The following is a 16,567-nucleotide window of genomic DNA, read 5'->3' as shown; positions in this document are numbered from 1 at the left end:
CAAGTTTCCAACTGTGCCTTGTATTCTTGTTGAACTCATTTTAAAATAGCAGTCTGGATCCACTGTATGAATACTTTTCATAATTTTAAATACTTGATCATGTCACCTCTTAAACTCCTTTGGCTTAAAATGAAAAGATTCAACTCCTTTAACCTTACGTCATAACCCATCCCCTGTAGCCCTGGAATTAAACTTGTTGCTCTTCTCTGGACTTTTTATTGCACTATTGTGTCCTTTTTTATAGCCTGGAAAGCAAACCTGCACATAGTTTTCCAGTTGAAGCTTCAACAGCGCGTTATAAACTATAACCTCCTTGGACTTGTACTCCACACACTAGGGGTGCTATATAACCTAATATTCTGTTAGCCTTCTTAATGGCATCTGAACACTGCCTGAAAGTTGACAGTGTTGAGTCCACTACAATTCCTACATCCTTCTCATCAGGTGTACTTTCGATTTTCAGACTTCCCATTGTATATTCCATCCATCCATCCATTATCCAACCCGCTATATCCTAACTACAGGGTCACGGGGGTCTGCTGGAGCCAAACCCAGCCAACACAGGGCGCAAGGCAGGAAACAAACCCCAGGCAGGGCACCAGCCCACCACAGGGCCATTGTATATTCAAACCTCATATTTTTACTTCCTATGTGTAATACTTTACATTTACTGACATTAAACTTCATCTACCACAAATCTGCCCAAGCTTGTACACTGTCTTGATTCAATGGATTCTTGATTATCTGCCAATTCACCTAGCTTGGTATCATCAGCAAATGTAACCAGCTTTTTGTTTACATTCCTATCCAAACCATTTTTATATATTAAAAACAGCAGTAGCTATAAGCACTGACAGCTGTGAAACACCACTCTTAACATCAGCCAAATCTAATACCGTTCCACACACCATAACCCTCTGATTCCTGTGTCTGAGCCAATTCTGCCCCCATCTACACACACCACACCTTGAACTGGCACTCCTTTTAGTTTGATACCCAACCTCTCATGTGGAACCTCATCAAAAGCTATTTGAAAATCAAGAACAATAATATCATATGCTCCACTATGATCATATCCTTTTGACTTGTACTCACATTGGTTTCTTCTAAGACGTCTTGAAGCTCTTGTGACTCTGCACCAGTCAGTGCTGCCCCCATGTCACTCAGGTAGATGGGATTGTCAACAACTCTTTGCCCAGCCTGCATCATCTGTAGCACTGACTCTCTGCAAGAGTAAAGACAGACCTGAAAATCTGTGCTTTTAAGGGAGGTCAATCTCATTTAGGTTTGCTTCTGTGTACTGTATAATATATATTTATTTATACACACACACATACACACACACAGAGTAAATACACTAGATAGAAATACTCACATGTACAGTGCATCTGGAAAGTATTCCCAGCGCATCACTTTTTCCACATTTAGTTATGTTACAGCCTTATTCCAAAATGGATTAAATTCATTTTATTCCTCAGAATTCTACACACAACACCCCATAATGACAACGTGAAAAATGTTTACTTGAGGTTTTTGCAAATTTATTAAAAATAAAAAAATTAAGAAAGCACATGTACATAAGTATTCACAGCCTTTGCCATGAAGCTCAAATTGAGCTCAGGTGCATCCTGTTTCCCCTGATCATCCTTGAGATGTTTCTGCAGCTTCATTGGAGTCCACCTGTGGTAAATTCAGTTGATTGGACATGATTTGGAAAGGCACACACCTGTCTATATAAGGTCCCACAGTTGACAGTTCATGTCAGAGCACAAACCAAGCATGAAGTCAAAGGAATTGTCTGTAGACCTCCGAGACAGGATTGTCTCGAGGCACAAATCTGGGGAAAGTTTCAGAAATATTTCTGCTGCTTTGAAGGTCCCAATGAGCACAGTGGCCTCCATCATCCGTAAATGGAAGAAGTTCGAAACTACCAGGAGAGCTGGCCAGCCATTTAAACTGAGCAATCGGGGGAGAAGGGCCTTAGTCAGGGAGGTGACCAAGAACCCGATGGTCACTCTGTCAGAGCTCCAGAGGTCCTCTGGGGAGAGAGGAGAACCTTCCAGAAGGACAACCATCTCTGCAGCAATCCACCAATCAGGCCTGTATGGTAGAGTGGCCAGACGGAAGCCACTCCTTAGTAAAAGGCACATTGCAGCCCGCCTGGAGTTTGCCAAAAGGCACCTGAAGGACTCTCAGACCATGAGAAAGAAAATTCTCTGGTCTGATGAGACCAAGATTGAACTCTTTGGTGTGAATGCCAGGAGTCACGTTTGGAGGAAACAAGGCACTGCTCATCACCAGGCCAATACCATCCCTACAGTGAAGCATGGTGGTGGCAGCATCATGCTGTGGGGATGTTTTTCAGCGGCAGGGACTGGGAGACTAGTCAGGATAAAGGGAAAGATGACTGCAGCAATGTACAGAGACATCCTGGATGAAAACCTGCTCCAGAGCGCTCTTGACCTCAGACTGGGGTGACGGTTCATCTTTCAGCAGGACAACGACCCTAAGCACACAGCCAAGATATCAAAGGAGTGGCTTCAGGACAAATCTGTGAATGTCTTTGAGTGGCCCAGCCAGAGCCCAGACTTGAATCTGATTGAACATCTCTGGAGAGATCTTAAAATGGCTGTGCACCGACGCTTCCCATCCAACCTGATGGAGCTTGAGAGGTGCTGCAAAGAGGAATGGGCGAAACTGGCCAAGGATAGATGTGCCAAGCTTGTGGCATCATATTCAAAAAGACTTGAGGCTGTAATTGCTGCCAAAGGTGCATCGACAAAGTATTGAGCAAAGGCTGTGAATACTTATGTACATGTGATTTCTCATTTTTTTTATTTTTAATAAATTTGCAAAAACCTCAAGTAAACTTTTTTCACGTTGTCATTATGGGGTGTTGTGTGTAGAATTCTGAGGAAAAAAATGAATTTAATCCATTTTGGAATAAGGCTGTAACATAACAAAATGTGGAAAAAGTGATGCGCTGTGAATACTTCCTGGATGCACTGTATATACCAGAAACTTTATTGCCAGGCAGTCTGAAACTGTATTGATACTGTATAGATAGCAAATTCAATATTTTTAAGATCCAATATATTGAGATGTTTAGATTGTTCCAGCTTGGAATAAAATATGGTCTTCCCATATGCATTTTTAGTGGAATCATTCAATTAGGCCAGAAGGAATCTACAGCATATTGCTGAAGACATCCCGATAGGAGTTTTGGTGTTAAATAGTCTTTAGCATGACCTTACTTGGACACAGTGGCAAAAGTAATATACAGATTCGTGCTAAAAAATGCTTAGAATTACTTATGTGAATAATAGATGTACTTTTATTGTCCCTTTGTATACTAGAACTACACATGAATTTACTACTGTGCATGGAAAGTTACAGTTGTAGCACTTTTATTGGCATTAAAATGTCTTCCGCATTTTAACATTCTGTACACATACTGTTGAAAAACATATAGGTAAATTATTAAGAGGGTGCCAAAATTATTTTGCTGGTTTGTCAAATTATTCACAAACTTCAGGTATCCTTGTATTATTATTATGACTATGACTCGGCCCCCTGCTCACTTCGCTCGCCCACCCCCGGGTTTGGTTTCCCGGATATACAATTTAAAGAGATTGTTATTTTCAGAATTGTTACATATGCATTATTTTCACATTTACTTTAAAACTTTTGTAAAAACAATATTTGGAATTAACTTTTCTTCAAGATCATATTGAATTTTAATTCCTTGTTTGGACTTGCATTGTGATAATGCAACTTATAACTGCCTGTGAGTGAATATCGTTTCTTTCTCTCTAATAAATAGAACGACTTTCTTGAATGTTTTTCCATGCTCTTTCTTCATCGTTTTGTCGTTGACATGTCATCTTGAACGTATAAAATTATTGTCCTGATAAAATTTATAAGAGCTGAGAGCGCAGGAAGCGTGTCTGACAAAAAGCATTCACATGACTGAGGTTAGATGACCGTGGTCTTGTTTGAAAATGGTTGTAAGTAGGGCGTGACTTGAAAGAATCTCATGTTAAAAGTCGCCATCTCATGGGACTTCATACTGCAACAACGTTTTTAGAATCTTTTAATTCTCGCTGGCAACACAAATTAGATGATCTAAAAGTCTCTGACTTAAAGTTTAAATCCAAACAATATATTCGATCTCTTTACACTGTTCTGTTATTTCACCGAGTAATAATTTCCGTTTGTTTGCGCTAATGAGACCTTCCCTAACCTTTTTTTGAGACTTTGGAATTTTCGTACTTCAATTATCTCTTGCGTGCTGTGCATGTGTACATATTTGATTTCTTTACGACATTCTACTTTGTCATCTACTCTTTGTCCTTTATTTCTAGCCCTGGGCGTGTTTAAATCTGTTTTTCACAGATCGCATTACGCTGCTTGCATTGTAAAGGGGGGGCTGAACGGATGCTAAGGAGATGCAGTCGGATCAGCTGTTGTCTTTCTGCTGCTGCTTGCGACCTGCATTTTCTTCTTATCACGCTGTGCGTCGATCATTTAAAAGCCTGTACAGCAGCTGTTCTTTTGCCACTTTGCGTCTCTGCTGCTCGTGTTGTGAAGGGTGGTTGGGGGAGTGATCACAGATGAATCGTTACAAAGGAACTCGGACAGAAAATGGGTTTTGTATGACATATAGGATGTAAAAATGTCAGACATAAATACAGAATGGAAGATATGAAACTTGAAAGAAGATTTTATGAGAAGGACCTCAAAGCATTAGTGAACTCTTTATTGTCTATATCCAGATAGTGGACAGACATTACTAAGCAGGCTTTAAGGATGTTAGGTTTTATAGACCAATATGTTGTATAAGAGTCAAGAGAAGTTACAATTAAGCCGTGTAATGCACTAGTGATACCCCATCTGACGTACTGTGTGCAGTTCTGATGTACAGGTTTCAGAAAAAAAACGTAGCAGCGCTGTAGAGAGTCTAGAGAGGAGTGATTAGACTGATTTTGGGACTACAAGGTACAAGTTACGAGGAAAAACTGAAGAAGCTGAATCTTTTAAGTTTAACCAAATGCAGAATAGGAAGCGACATGATTAAAAATTTTGAAATAATGGAAGAATTTAGCATAGAGGATACCAACTATTAATAAATCTACAATAACAACCTATATCAATAACAACAATTATAATCTAGACAGACAGACAGACAGACAGACAGATACTTTATTAATCCCAAAGGGGAAATTCACATTCTCCAGCAGCAAACTAATAAATAAAAATAATAACAAACTAATAATAAATCTTAAAAAGGAACATGGAGACACAGATGGAAAGTTTTTTATGTAACCAAGTGAGGTATACAGTAGTAATTTGAAGACCACCAAAACTTGATTTGATGTTATTTAGGAAAAATTAGTTCAAGAGGATTGACAATCCTGTTGGGCTTAAAGACCTATTCCTGTCAATACTGTTCTATTGTTCTAACAGCATTCAGTATGCTCATCTAGTGTGTTTATGGGTGTAAATATGAGTGTGTCCTCTGATTTTTCTGGTATCCTGTGTAGGGTTGGCTCCAGCTTTGTGTTTGCTACAGCCAGGAAAGCCTTTGGCTTTCAATCAACTTTCACTGGAAAATGCAAATATAAAAAAATAAATAAAAAAAAATAAAAGAGAGAGAGAGAGCGAGAAAGACCGCTATCCAAAGTACCTGTATAATGGATTCAAGGCAATGATGTCCCGGATAGTTTTGACAATTTCTGCAGTCAGAGCCTAGAAAACAAAATACCATCATCAAAGCAATTGACACCAATAATGTCTCACACAAAACCTGTATACACTTCTCTTAAATACACTCACCTTGACTTCCTCAGTAATCTGGAAGTCCTCATGGACAACATTGTCTGCTTCCACCATGAGAACCTCTGGGTTGGCTTGTGCTTCCACTGGTTCAATAACAAGTTCTACTTGTTGCACCTTCTCTTCCATGGCTTCTCCAAGGTCCTGTAATTCCTTTTTGGGGCGCTTGTTCTTCCTGCGTGCCTTCTGCTTATTATCATCTGCATCCAGCTGCTGCTGTTCTTCTAGTTCAGGGTCCAACTGCTTGTTGATACGGATCCTGAAGGACAAAAGGGATAGGAGAGCTAGGGTAATTGTCTTAACCAAGTAATATTGTTTTAGTTAGTTCGTTAGTTGCTCAGATGTCTAAACAATACTGAGCTTGCTCTGTTGGCTACTACTTTGATTTGACCTCGATTCCCTGTGTGTGCACGAGTAGCGAAGAGCAAACAATCACTATGGCATCAACATCTGCTGAGAGACCCAAGTGAACGCGCAAAGCAAAATACTTTGTGCACGACGTTTTGTATTTTATCGCTGAATTGGACTCCGACTTCTCAGACTCTAATTTTGATGGAAGTGATCTGGAGATAGAGAATCAAAAACAAAAGTGAGGCACCAGCATCAGCTGGTCGATCCTCAGCTGTTCGTGGTGTTGAGATTGTTTGTATAGAGGAGGCGCCTAAAGCAAGGTTTGCTTATGAAGGCTGACACTTACAATGACAAGAGGTACAAACCAGATGGACTACCACCGCCACCCACTTGCAATGCAAAGACAGCCAGGTAGACGGCCCGCGGTGCTTTCCTGCTGGCCATCGAGCTGTGGCCGCTACTGCCAGAGGCACTGAACAGGCACCGACAGCAGCCGCGGCACACAGCAACAGATGTTTTATGTTGATTTACTGTACATCTGAAACCAATTGCTTTCTGTGCTTTTCAGAAAACTGAGGTTTAGGGAAAAAATATTCAACATTCAAAGAGTTAATCATGTCTTTATTGACTGTGTGACCACAAGCCACAAACCCAAGACACAGCAATGCAACACACATTTTAGAATAAAAAAAGATATTTATTCTTCCAAATACCTCTTCACAATCATCTCCAACAATCAGCCATTACAATAAGACAAATTAAACAATAATAACCAAGTCTTCCTCCTTCCTTCCACCCATTGACTGTTGCAAGCTGCCTCCCGACTCTAACTATCCGATGTGAAGCAGCAGGCTTTTTTTAAGGCAAACTACTTCTGGTGCCACACCGCGTCTTCCAGGAAGAACCTCTGGGCCATAAATAAAGTAGGGAGGTCCTCCTCTGACAGTGCCCTCTGTCGGTATGTAGGGACCTCAACAGTGCTGCACTTCCAGACCTCACCTCCCAAGCACCCCTGTGGGTGTCCCAACTGGGTTGCCATACGAGGATCACTGCCACCTGGTGGCGGAGTGGTGGCTCTGAGGCTAGGGATCTGCACTGGCAATCGGAAGGTTGCCGGTTCGAATCCCGTAAATGCCAATAGGGACTCTGCTCTGTTGGGCCCTTCAGCAAGGTCCTTAACCTGCAATTGCTGAGCGCTTTGAGTAGTGAGAAAAGCGCTATATAAATGCAAAGAATTATTATTAATATTATTATGAGGATGGAACAACTCCCGATTCTTGGTTTCCATCGGTCCATCAGTAATACTGGCCGAGTGCAAATTTGTTTCTCCGTCCCACCAGCCAATTTGTTTGTTGTTCCACTCTGGCCTGCCATCCAGGTAATAAGTCACCCTTCTTCCCAGCCGAGATGCCCATTCCCCTCCTACAATCTATTTTCCATTCAGTATCAGTGGTAGTGTCACATTCACATTCTTGAGGCAGACTAAATCATTTTTTATTGATCAAAAAGAAAAGATCTTTCAAAACAAGTTGTCCTTGTAGGGCACTACAGGGAAGTGGGGGCTGTTTAAAAAGGAAAAAAAATCAATTTTGTTTCTAAGGAAATCTCACCTACAATATCATATAGTGGAAGACAGTGAGGAAAAGGCTCCATTCACTATCTAGAAGGAGAAAGAATAGCACTCTCTTTTTAAGGGTATCCTTCAATAAGGGCGCGCACAAAAAGGCGAGCTTCAAAAGGGCGACCTCAATTGGGTGCAGAGAATAAAGGCAAACGCAACAAAGACTACGAGTAGATCTGCACCTTTGTTGCTCTTCACATATTCCAGAGCCACTTGAACTAAATTATCTATGAACGCCTTTATTCGCCGCGCTCAATTGAGGTCGCCCTTTTGAAGATCGCCTTTATTTACGCGGGCCTTTATTCACCGCACCCAACTGAGGTCGCCCTTTTGAAGCTCGCCTTTTTGTGCGCGCCCTTATTGAATAGAGCCCTTTTTAAGTAGACCTAGGCACATTCAAAGATCTACCAAAATATTACCAATTAAGAACCCTGGCCTCAATAGTCACATAGACACATCTGACCAGTCTGCTAAAAGGAACGACAAGAGGCTCAGGAATGTAATTTTCTTCCAGTATTGAGCCATGAAGAAACTTAAAAGATTAAATGTTGGTGCTTGAGTTTTGAAACATTAACTCTTTTAGGGCGGATGTCGACTTTTGTCGACAGGAGGGGTTGAGGGCGAATGTCGACAAAAGTCGACATCCAGGGACAGAGGGCGACAATCAGCTGTTAATGGCGACAAAACTCACTGTCACGTTGCAGGCATTCCCTCTGTGCTTGGAGGAATGCTAGACTCGTTGACTCGGCAACTTATCCTTGCGTGTGCGTGAGTTGCGAAATGTAAACAATGGCAAGATGGCATCGACATGTCACAAGGGAGCGAAGCGAGTGCAGAAAAGAAAACACTCGGCAGACAATATTTTGCGCATTATCACGGAGTCGGACTCTGATTTTTCAGAATCGGATTTTATTGACAGTGATCAGGAGATCGAACAAGAGAGTGAGAAGCCGGCATCAGCTGATCGGACACTAGCTGATCCCGCGCCAGCTGATCCGCTGCCAGTTGAGTGAATTTGCGCAGTTGATGCATCTACGACAAGGTTCGCGTGGGAGGAATACACAGACATTGATCCGTGGGAGCCGAACTGGCTACCGGACTTCACAAGACGGCATGGCTTGCTGTTGGACACGACAGATCACCAGCTGCTGAACTACTTCAGGCTGCTCTCTCCTGATGCTGCTTTTCAGCTACTGTCAGACGAGACAAACAGGTAGGCAGAGAAATTTTTTGAATCGCGGGCTGCGCTTGCATCGCATTCTCGTTTTTCAAAGTGGAAACCCACAACAAAAGACGAGATGAAGCGCGCTGTGGCATTACAAATAGAGACAGGACAGAACTGGTGATATAACTTCAGGGAACATTGGTCCAAACGTGCTTTGTCCCCTGGTGGCTTTGGACAGGTTATGCAGTGTGATGATAGGTACGTGATGCTGCAAAGTTTTATTCACTTCTGTAATAAACAGAAGCAAATCCCATGGGGTGAGCCAGGCTATAACGCCATGCATAAAGTTCAGCCCCTGCTTCACATTGTGGAACCAACATAGAAACAATTTTATCAGCCTGGCTGTGATTTGTCTGTGCATGAATCTATGATAAAATAAAAGGGGCACATTTTTTTCTGCAAATATATGCCAGACAAGCCCACAAAGTATGGCATAAAGGATTATGTACTGGCAGAAGCAAACGCTGGTTTCTGCCTGAAAGTAATTACATATACAGGAAAGTATTTCTTTCAAAGAGAGAACTGTCCCTTGACAAGTCAGGTTGTGCTGGAGCTGCTTCAGGGCTATGAACATTTGGGTCATGTTGTGTACATTTGGACAATTTTTATACATGCCCAGAATTGTTCATGGAGCTACAGAGCAGAGGAATTGGAGCTTGTGGCACAGTGAGGGTGAACAGGAGACACATGGCTTCACAGTTGAAGCCAAACAGGCTGAAGAGGAAAAGAGGTGACAATGCGGTTTTCATGCGGGCAGAAAACTTGGTGGCAGTGGCATGGCACGATGGCAAACGGGTGACTTGTCTCTCTACAGTACACACTAACAATATATGTGAGAAAGTGCAGCAACAGACAATTGAAAAGTAGGCACCAAAGCAACACATATTGTAAGGAGTGCAATATGGCAATGACTGAAATTGGCTGCTTTGAGCGAGATCAGACTTTGCAGGACTTTGCTGTGTAAAATGTATGTGATATGTATGTGAAATCATAGAGTATGCAGGCTCATACAACATGCAAGACAGTAACATTTGTCAAAAGTAAATATTTTTTGTTGATTTCAATTGCTTTGTGTTCTTTTTTTAAAAAAAGTTAGTTTTTGGAAAAATTTTCAGCCCTGGGAAGAAAGAAACAAAAAAAAATTAGCCCTAAAAGAGTTAATTAAATAAAAACACACGTTAACGTTATTCACATCCCTCCAGTAATAAATGAAAGATTAAGCTCACTGGTCACCTCATCAGATGGCCGACTTCAGCAATCACTCAGATCTTCTACCCGTTTCAACACTTCTGATTTTATTTGTCCTAAACCATTATCCCTCTTCCATCTGCACATCTTACTTTCTTATTCCATTCCAAATTCATATCTAACATAGGCTCACTGGTGGAAAAACTACGTTTCTGTCCGCTGCTGTCAGTGCAGAATTAACCCGCATTCCCATATTTTGTGTCTATCTACAAAAACAACTCCATTCTAAACAACATCTGCCAAATTGACTTTTACAGCACAGTTATGCTATACAGTATCTACCAGCCAGATCTCTGCCTCTACTAGCCGGCAAATCTGCTGATCTTCTTTTATTATTAATAACATTTAGATGATGACTTTATCCAAGGTGACCTGCAATATAAGAGTATATAGTACAATTGCTCAAGTACATTTTTTACAACTGACACTAATAAAGTTTAAGCAACTTGCTCAATGTCACACTGTCGGTCCCAGCTGGAACTGAATCAGCACACTTATGGCAGAAATTAATTCCCTCAACTTCTACACCACACAGAGAAGAACAAATTGAAAATGCAAATGGTAATCTGCTGGGCTACCAGCTATGCAGACTTGGTAGTCCAGGTACAGTATGCTTTCTGGTTGACCAGCTTTTATATATGGGGTGTGGGGGTGGAGGCGATTACCTGCAACACTTACAAACTTTGCATTGTGGAGATACCGATGTGCCTGCTGGCCAATCAGATGAGTAATACGTAAGCTACTACCACCTCTTGAGGGGTGCATATGAATGTTCTGGGATTAGTATTGGGCACTGTGTTGTTGTGTTGTGAGTTCGGATTAAGGAATTATTATAACTAAACTATTTTCCTGAATTGTCCCTCTGCGCATCACATGGTGTCAGAAGTTTAGTCGCACCCACGCAGCCTTGGAAAGAGAAGGAAAAATGTCAAAAGTTCACTGCACCGGAGGCTTTCAACTTTACGCAACCAGCATAGTGGCCGATGTGGATTCAGCATTTTAATCGTTTTCGCATCGCTACGAAGCTAAACAAAGAGGAAGGTGAGATGCAAGTTAATTCCCTGCTATATTCAATGGGCAAAGATGCCGAGATTATATTTGAGAGGCTTCTCATGTGAATAATTACGAGGCTGTTTGATAAATTTGAAGAACATTTCGTACATTGGAGAAATGTTATACATAAACAGGCTCTCTTCCACCAGCGGCAACAAAAAGCTGTAAAGACAGTAGAAGCTTTTGTTGGAGGAGTCTGTACGAGCTTGCAGAATATTGTGAGTTCGGGGCGAGCAAAGGAGAACAAATAAGAAACAGACTTCTTATCAGGATAGCAGATGGCGACATCTCCCAGAGGTTGCAATTGGAAGCAGAATTAACTTTAGATAAATCTGAGCACATTTCTCCAGTTTTGATGTCTCTACATTGGTTACCTGTGTCATTTAGAATTGACTTTAAAATCCTGCTTATGGTCTATAAAGCCTTAAATTATCTCACTCCATCCTATATCTCAGAATGCCTGTCACCTTACACTAACCTGAGATCTTCAAGCGAGTGTCTGCTTAGAATTCCAAGAGCTAAACTTAAAAGAAGTGGTGAGGCAGCCTTCTGCTGTTATGCACCTAAAATCTGGAATAGCTTGCCAATAGGAATTAGCCAGGTTGATACAGTGGAGCACTTTAAAACACTGCTGAAAACACATGACTTTTACATGACTTTCTCATAGCTTCATTTTAGTTTAATCCTGATGCTCTATATATTCAATTAATTATCATTATTATTCATGATGGCTTCAAAATTCGTACTAACCCCTACTTTCTCTTCTGTTCTTTTTCTGGTTTTCTGTGGTGCTATTTAAAGCACCGTGATGTCCCTACACTGTTGGATTACACGGCCAGAAGTCCACATGACCGTCATCATCAAGTTCTTTCATGAGAACCCTGTATACAATAAGGACTGATTGAGGTCATTGATGTTAGGTAGAATGCCTAGAGGGGGCTGGGTGGTCTTGTGGACTTGGAACCCCTGCACATTTTTTTTTTTTTTTTTTTATCTCCAGCCGTCTGGAATTTTTTTGTTTTTTCTGTCATCCCTGGCCATCGGACCTTATTCTATGTTAATTAGTGTTCCCTTATTTTAATTCTTATTTATTTTGTCTTTTTTCTCTCTTTCTTCATCATGTAAAGCACTTTGAGCTGCATTGTTTGTATGAAAATGTGCTATATAAATAAATGTTGTTGTTGTCCAGCTTGCCCGCCAATCCCAGCTAATTAAGCAACAGAATGCAAGTGCGGAAATGTCGGCTGGAGCGAGTGAAGTTCGGCTAGCACAGTGCAGAGACAACAGACACAGCGGTGGTCAGCGAAACAAAGTGAAGATGGGAGAGGGACAACTAGTTATAGAATGCACACACTATAATCGCAGGCACGAAGGGAAGGAGTGCCCTGCTCAAAACAAACGCTGTAGGAAATGCAATAAACCAGGCCACTTTCCAGCTGCATGTGAAATAACTGGTAAGCAAGTGAAAATGACAATGGGTCAATAGCTGCTGACAGAGACCTTGATGAGAGATGGTACATTTCACTACCCACACAAGGCAAGTCGACTAAAGTTAAAATTGACACAGGTGGCACGGCAGCGTAGTGGTTGCGCTGCTGCCTCACAGTAAGGAGACCCGGGTTCGCTTCCCGGGTCCTCTCTGCGTGGAGTTTGCATGTTCTCCCCGTGTCTGCGTGGGTTTCCTCTGGGCACTCCGATTTCCTCCCACAGTCCAAACACATGCAGGTTAGGTCGATTGGCGATTCTAAATTGGTCCTAGTGTGTGCTTGATGTGTGGGTGTTTGTGTGTGTGTCCTACGGTGGGTTGGCGCCCTGCCCAGGATTGGTTCCCTGCCTTGCGCCCTGTGTTGGCTGGGATTGGCTCCAGCAGACCCCCGTGACCCTGTGTTCGGATTCAGCGGGTTGGAAAATGGATGGATGGATGGATGACAAAATCTCGACATTGAATCTTTGGACGATTACAATACTTTCCCTATACCAGCGGTTCTCAAACTATGGGGTGCACCCCTCGCAAAGATATGAAAAAAAGAAAACAAGAATCGAAAATATGAAAAATACATCTATTGAAACCAAAACAAATTAACTTAAACTACATTCTGATACTAGAAAAACAAATACAGAGTTAGATAAATGTCGATAAAAGTTAAGTAGGTATAATAAAATATGCATCTATGATATATCTATATATATATATAAAATTCTTTTCGTGTTTGAAACGGAAATTACGTATGAACACGCGATATGGAAATTACGTATGAAACGGAAATTACGTATGATCACGTGATATGGAAATTACGTATAACCACAGAACATATTATAATACAGGAACTAAACACTTCATTTGTGGACGGCATTTTTATATCGTCTTTACGAATTGTTATTATTTGTGTGAGAGTTATTTTACTGATATTAAAAAGAAGTAAACACAGACACGCCAATCTACGCCAATCTATCCCATAGAACTACACCCTGCGTTGTCCTCTCCCAGCCCTCCTCTCTGGACTACAGCGCTGACCCGTCCGCCGCCAGGCGCGTTCTGACAGAGAAGTTTTATTTATTCGCCCACGTGATTGTCACGGAAACTGCCACATTGTAACTTTTTTTTAGTTGGCAGTACTTGATAGTAGAAGAGATGAGGAAAACAGTTTTGCGTCTTTCTACTTTTTAACTGCGGCGAGCTGTAAACAATGTGCGTGAGAACAAAGTGGACACTGGGAGGCGCGGAATGTCGGCGTACAGACAATAAAAATAACAATGGGAAAACTTTAGAAGATAAAATGCAGCAGGAAATTAAAAACATAAATAAAAAAGATATACAAACAGCACGCAACACAGGCAAGCAAATTTAAAGAGTTGGGAGTGCTGTACACCATATTACTTTGTCTTGCAACAAAACCAAAAAAACGAAGAATAGCTCACAGCATTTATCATAACAAATAAAAAGGAAAAACAACATTGAAAAGTCTCTGGCGGCCTGTACCTGCGGTGTCCCATAACGATCATGCGCAACTTGTCTCCAAGGTCCTGCATCTCATGGATCTGCACAAACGTTCCAGTATGATAAATGTCATCCAAGCTGCCCACCACATCCGACTCATTGCTGGCCCACAGAAATAAACAAACAAACAAACAAATTTATTAAAATGTGATTCGCAGCAAACAAACATACAGCACAACCAAGTGTATTGGCAGCCATAGTAAATACGACACATTTGAATAGAATAAGTATGAAATATTGGACTGCATGGCCATTCAAACAGAGACAACATTGTGAACAATCTCCTTGTTTATAATTGCACTAATTTTTTTTTTTTTTGAATGGTTTCACTAGCACTGAGTAGCCAATGAAGTATTTCAGGGTGAAATTAATCAAGACAAACCTGTAAAATACAATGGGTCCAGTGCAAGTATGTCACAGTTTTTGAAAAAATATCTGACTAGTTAGACTGAGTTTGAAATTGATGAAATAAAAGTCATAAATAATATCATCGATGCAGTTTATTTACCTTATCTTGTTTACTTAACAGTTACTTACTTGAAATGTTTAATGCTACCAACTCAACGCCAAGGGCTCATCTCTAAAGCCTATCTCACACATTCGATATTTTCTGGCATGCTCACGTTTCTAAATGTTCCAACAAACACATCTTTCACACCACTACTAGACTGAAATTTATAAAACGATTTTAAAATAGTGTCATGGGAAGGAATAAACCCTTGTCAAGGCACGGTGATTTAGAAATGCTCTTCTGAGTCAACATGTGGTATATCGGCAAGCATGCACTGGCCACTGAAACTGCATTTAGTATACAACATGACCAATCCAATATTCATAGTGGCTATGTCAAATATCCACACATACATACACTACTGGTCAAAAGTTTAAGAACACCTCAGTTTTCCACGTTTTCCTTGAAATTCAATCAGTTCAATGAATGACCTAAAATTGTGAAAAATTAAGCAGTAAACTGCCAGAGGTTTAAATTTAAAGTTTCGGTTAGCAAAAACTGAAAAACAGAGACATTTCACAAAATTACAAATGGGTCTTTTCTTCACAGAACAACTGATAGGTTACAATCTACAGATGTTCTGCAGCAATTAAAGTAAATTAAGCCTTGGAAGTTGAAACAAACAATTTGCAAAGGTGTCCCAACTTTTGCTGATTACTTAAAAACCCTCTCTTTTTTAAAAAATTGATTAAAAGCAAGTAACATTCTATACATTCAAGTCAAGCTTAACAAAACTAAATTCAACCCTCTGCCTGTCTTAAAGCAGAGTTGGATGAGACTGTGTTACTACACCCTCTGAAGTACTACTTTTATAATGTGTATAAATACCACTGACCGCTGTCTAAGAGAAAAGAGTTTGGAAACAAAAAAGCTGCATTTCCATTATTTCTGTTTCGTGCCCACAAGCACCGATTTTTGCTATATTTCAGTTCAAAAATTTATAAAGAGAGACTCTGTTGGCACCCCAATACTTTTGGGACTCACCCTGCAGTTATTCAACAGTCCACTATATATTATATATATATATATATTGTTGCAGACGGCCGACTGCACAACCTGGCCAAGACACCCGAAGAGAAGAAAAATGGTGGAAGGCACCTATTCAGGGATTCTGCCTCCCCCAAGATGTCAGATGGTGAGTTCCATGCAGCGTAGCGGTGCCCCAGATTCCAGCAGGGCATCATGGACTTTGTAGTTCGGCTTCACAGCCCTGCTAGGTACCGTGGGTGCCACCAGGGGACGCTGCCGGGAGACACAAGGCTTTATACTTTCCATATAGCCCAGAAGTACTCCCAAGTCATGGGGATGGAAGGACAGAAGTACTTCCAGGCTGAAGAAAAATGTAATTCTCCATCTGACCCGGAAGTGTTGTCAGACCATGTGAACAGAAGAGGAGAAGCACTTCCGGGTCAAGAACTACATAAAGGAGTATTGGAAACCCAGCAAGGGAGCCAGAGTTGGAAGGGAGTGTGACAGAGCTTGCTGGGAGGTGTGGAGGAGAATTGTATTATTTATTATTGGTTTATTGTGGTGGTTGTGGTGCTTTGGGGCACAACACAGAAAAGAGAACAGATTAAATTACTTCTTAGTGATTTGTCTGTTGGGGAAAATGTGAGCAACAGTGCCACCAAACATCCGCTTTGTGACTATATATTTATATTTATATATATATATATATATATATATATATATATATATTACACACACACACATACACATACACAC

The 16,567-nt window shown here is 41.0% G+C and overlaps 1 protein-coding gene across 1 annotated transcript in view; it reads right to left on the bottom strand.

The window, feature by feature from the left end:
- Window positions 1-16,567, bottom strand: part of lonp1 (lon peptidase 1, mitochondrial) — an 87,040-nt gene that overhangs the window by 53,866 nt on the left and 16,607 nt on the right. The window contains exons 3-6 of the mRNA XM_028816563.2: window positions 14,314-14,433; window positions 5,836-6,094; window positions 5,687-5,748; window positions 1,096-1,225 (exon numbers count right to left, since the gene is read on the bottom strand). Of these exons, the coding sequence (XP_028672396.1) occupies window positions 1,096-1,225; window positions 5,687-5,748; window positions 5,836-6,094; window positions 14,314-14,433 (571 nt within the window). The remainder of the gene's footprint in view (window positions 1-1,095; window positions 1,226-5,686; window positions 5,749-5,835; window positions 6,095-14,313; window positions 14,434-16,567) is intronic.

Source organism: Erpetoichthys calabaricus, chromosome 12, assembly GCF_900747795.2.
Source record: "Erpetoichthys calabaricus chromosome 12, fErpCal1.3, whole genome shotgun sequence".
Lineage (NCBI taxonomy): Eukaryota > Metazoa > Chordata > Cladistia > Polypteriformes > Polypteridae > Erpetoichthys > Erpetoichthys calabaricus.
Note: the sequence above shows the minus strand (reverse complement) of the source record. Positions and strands in the feature narration are given on the sequence as shown.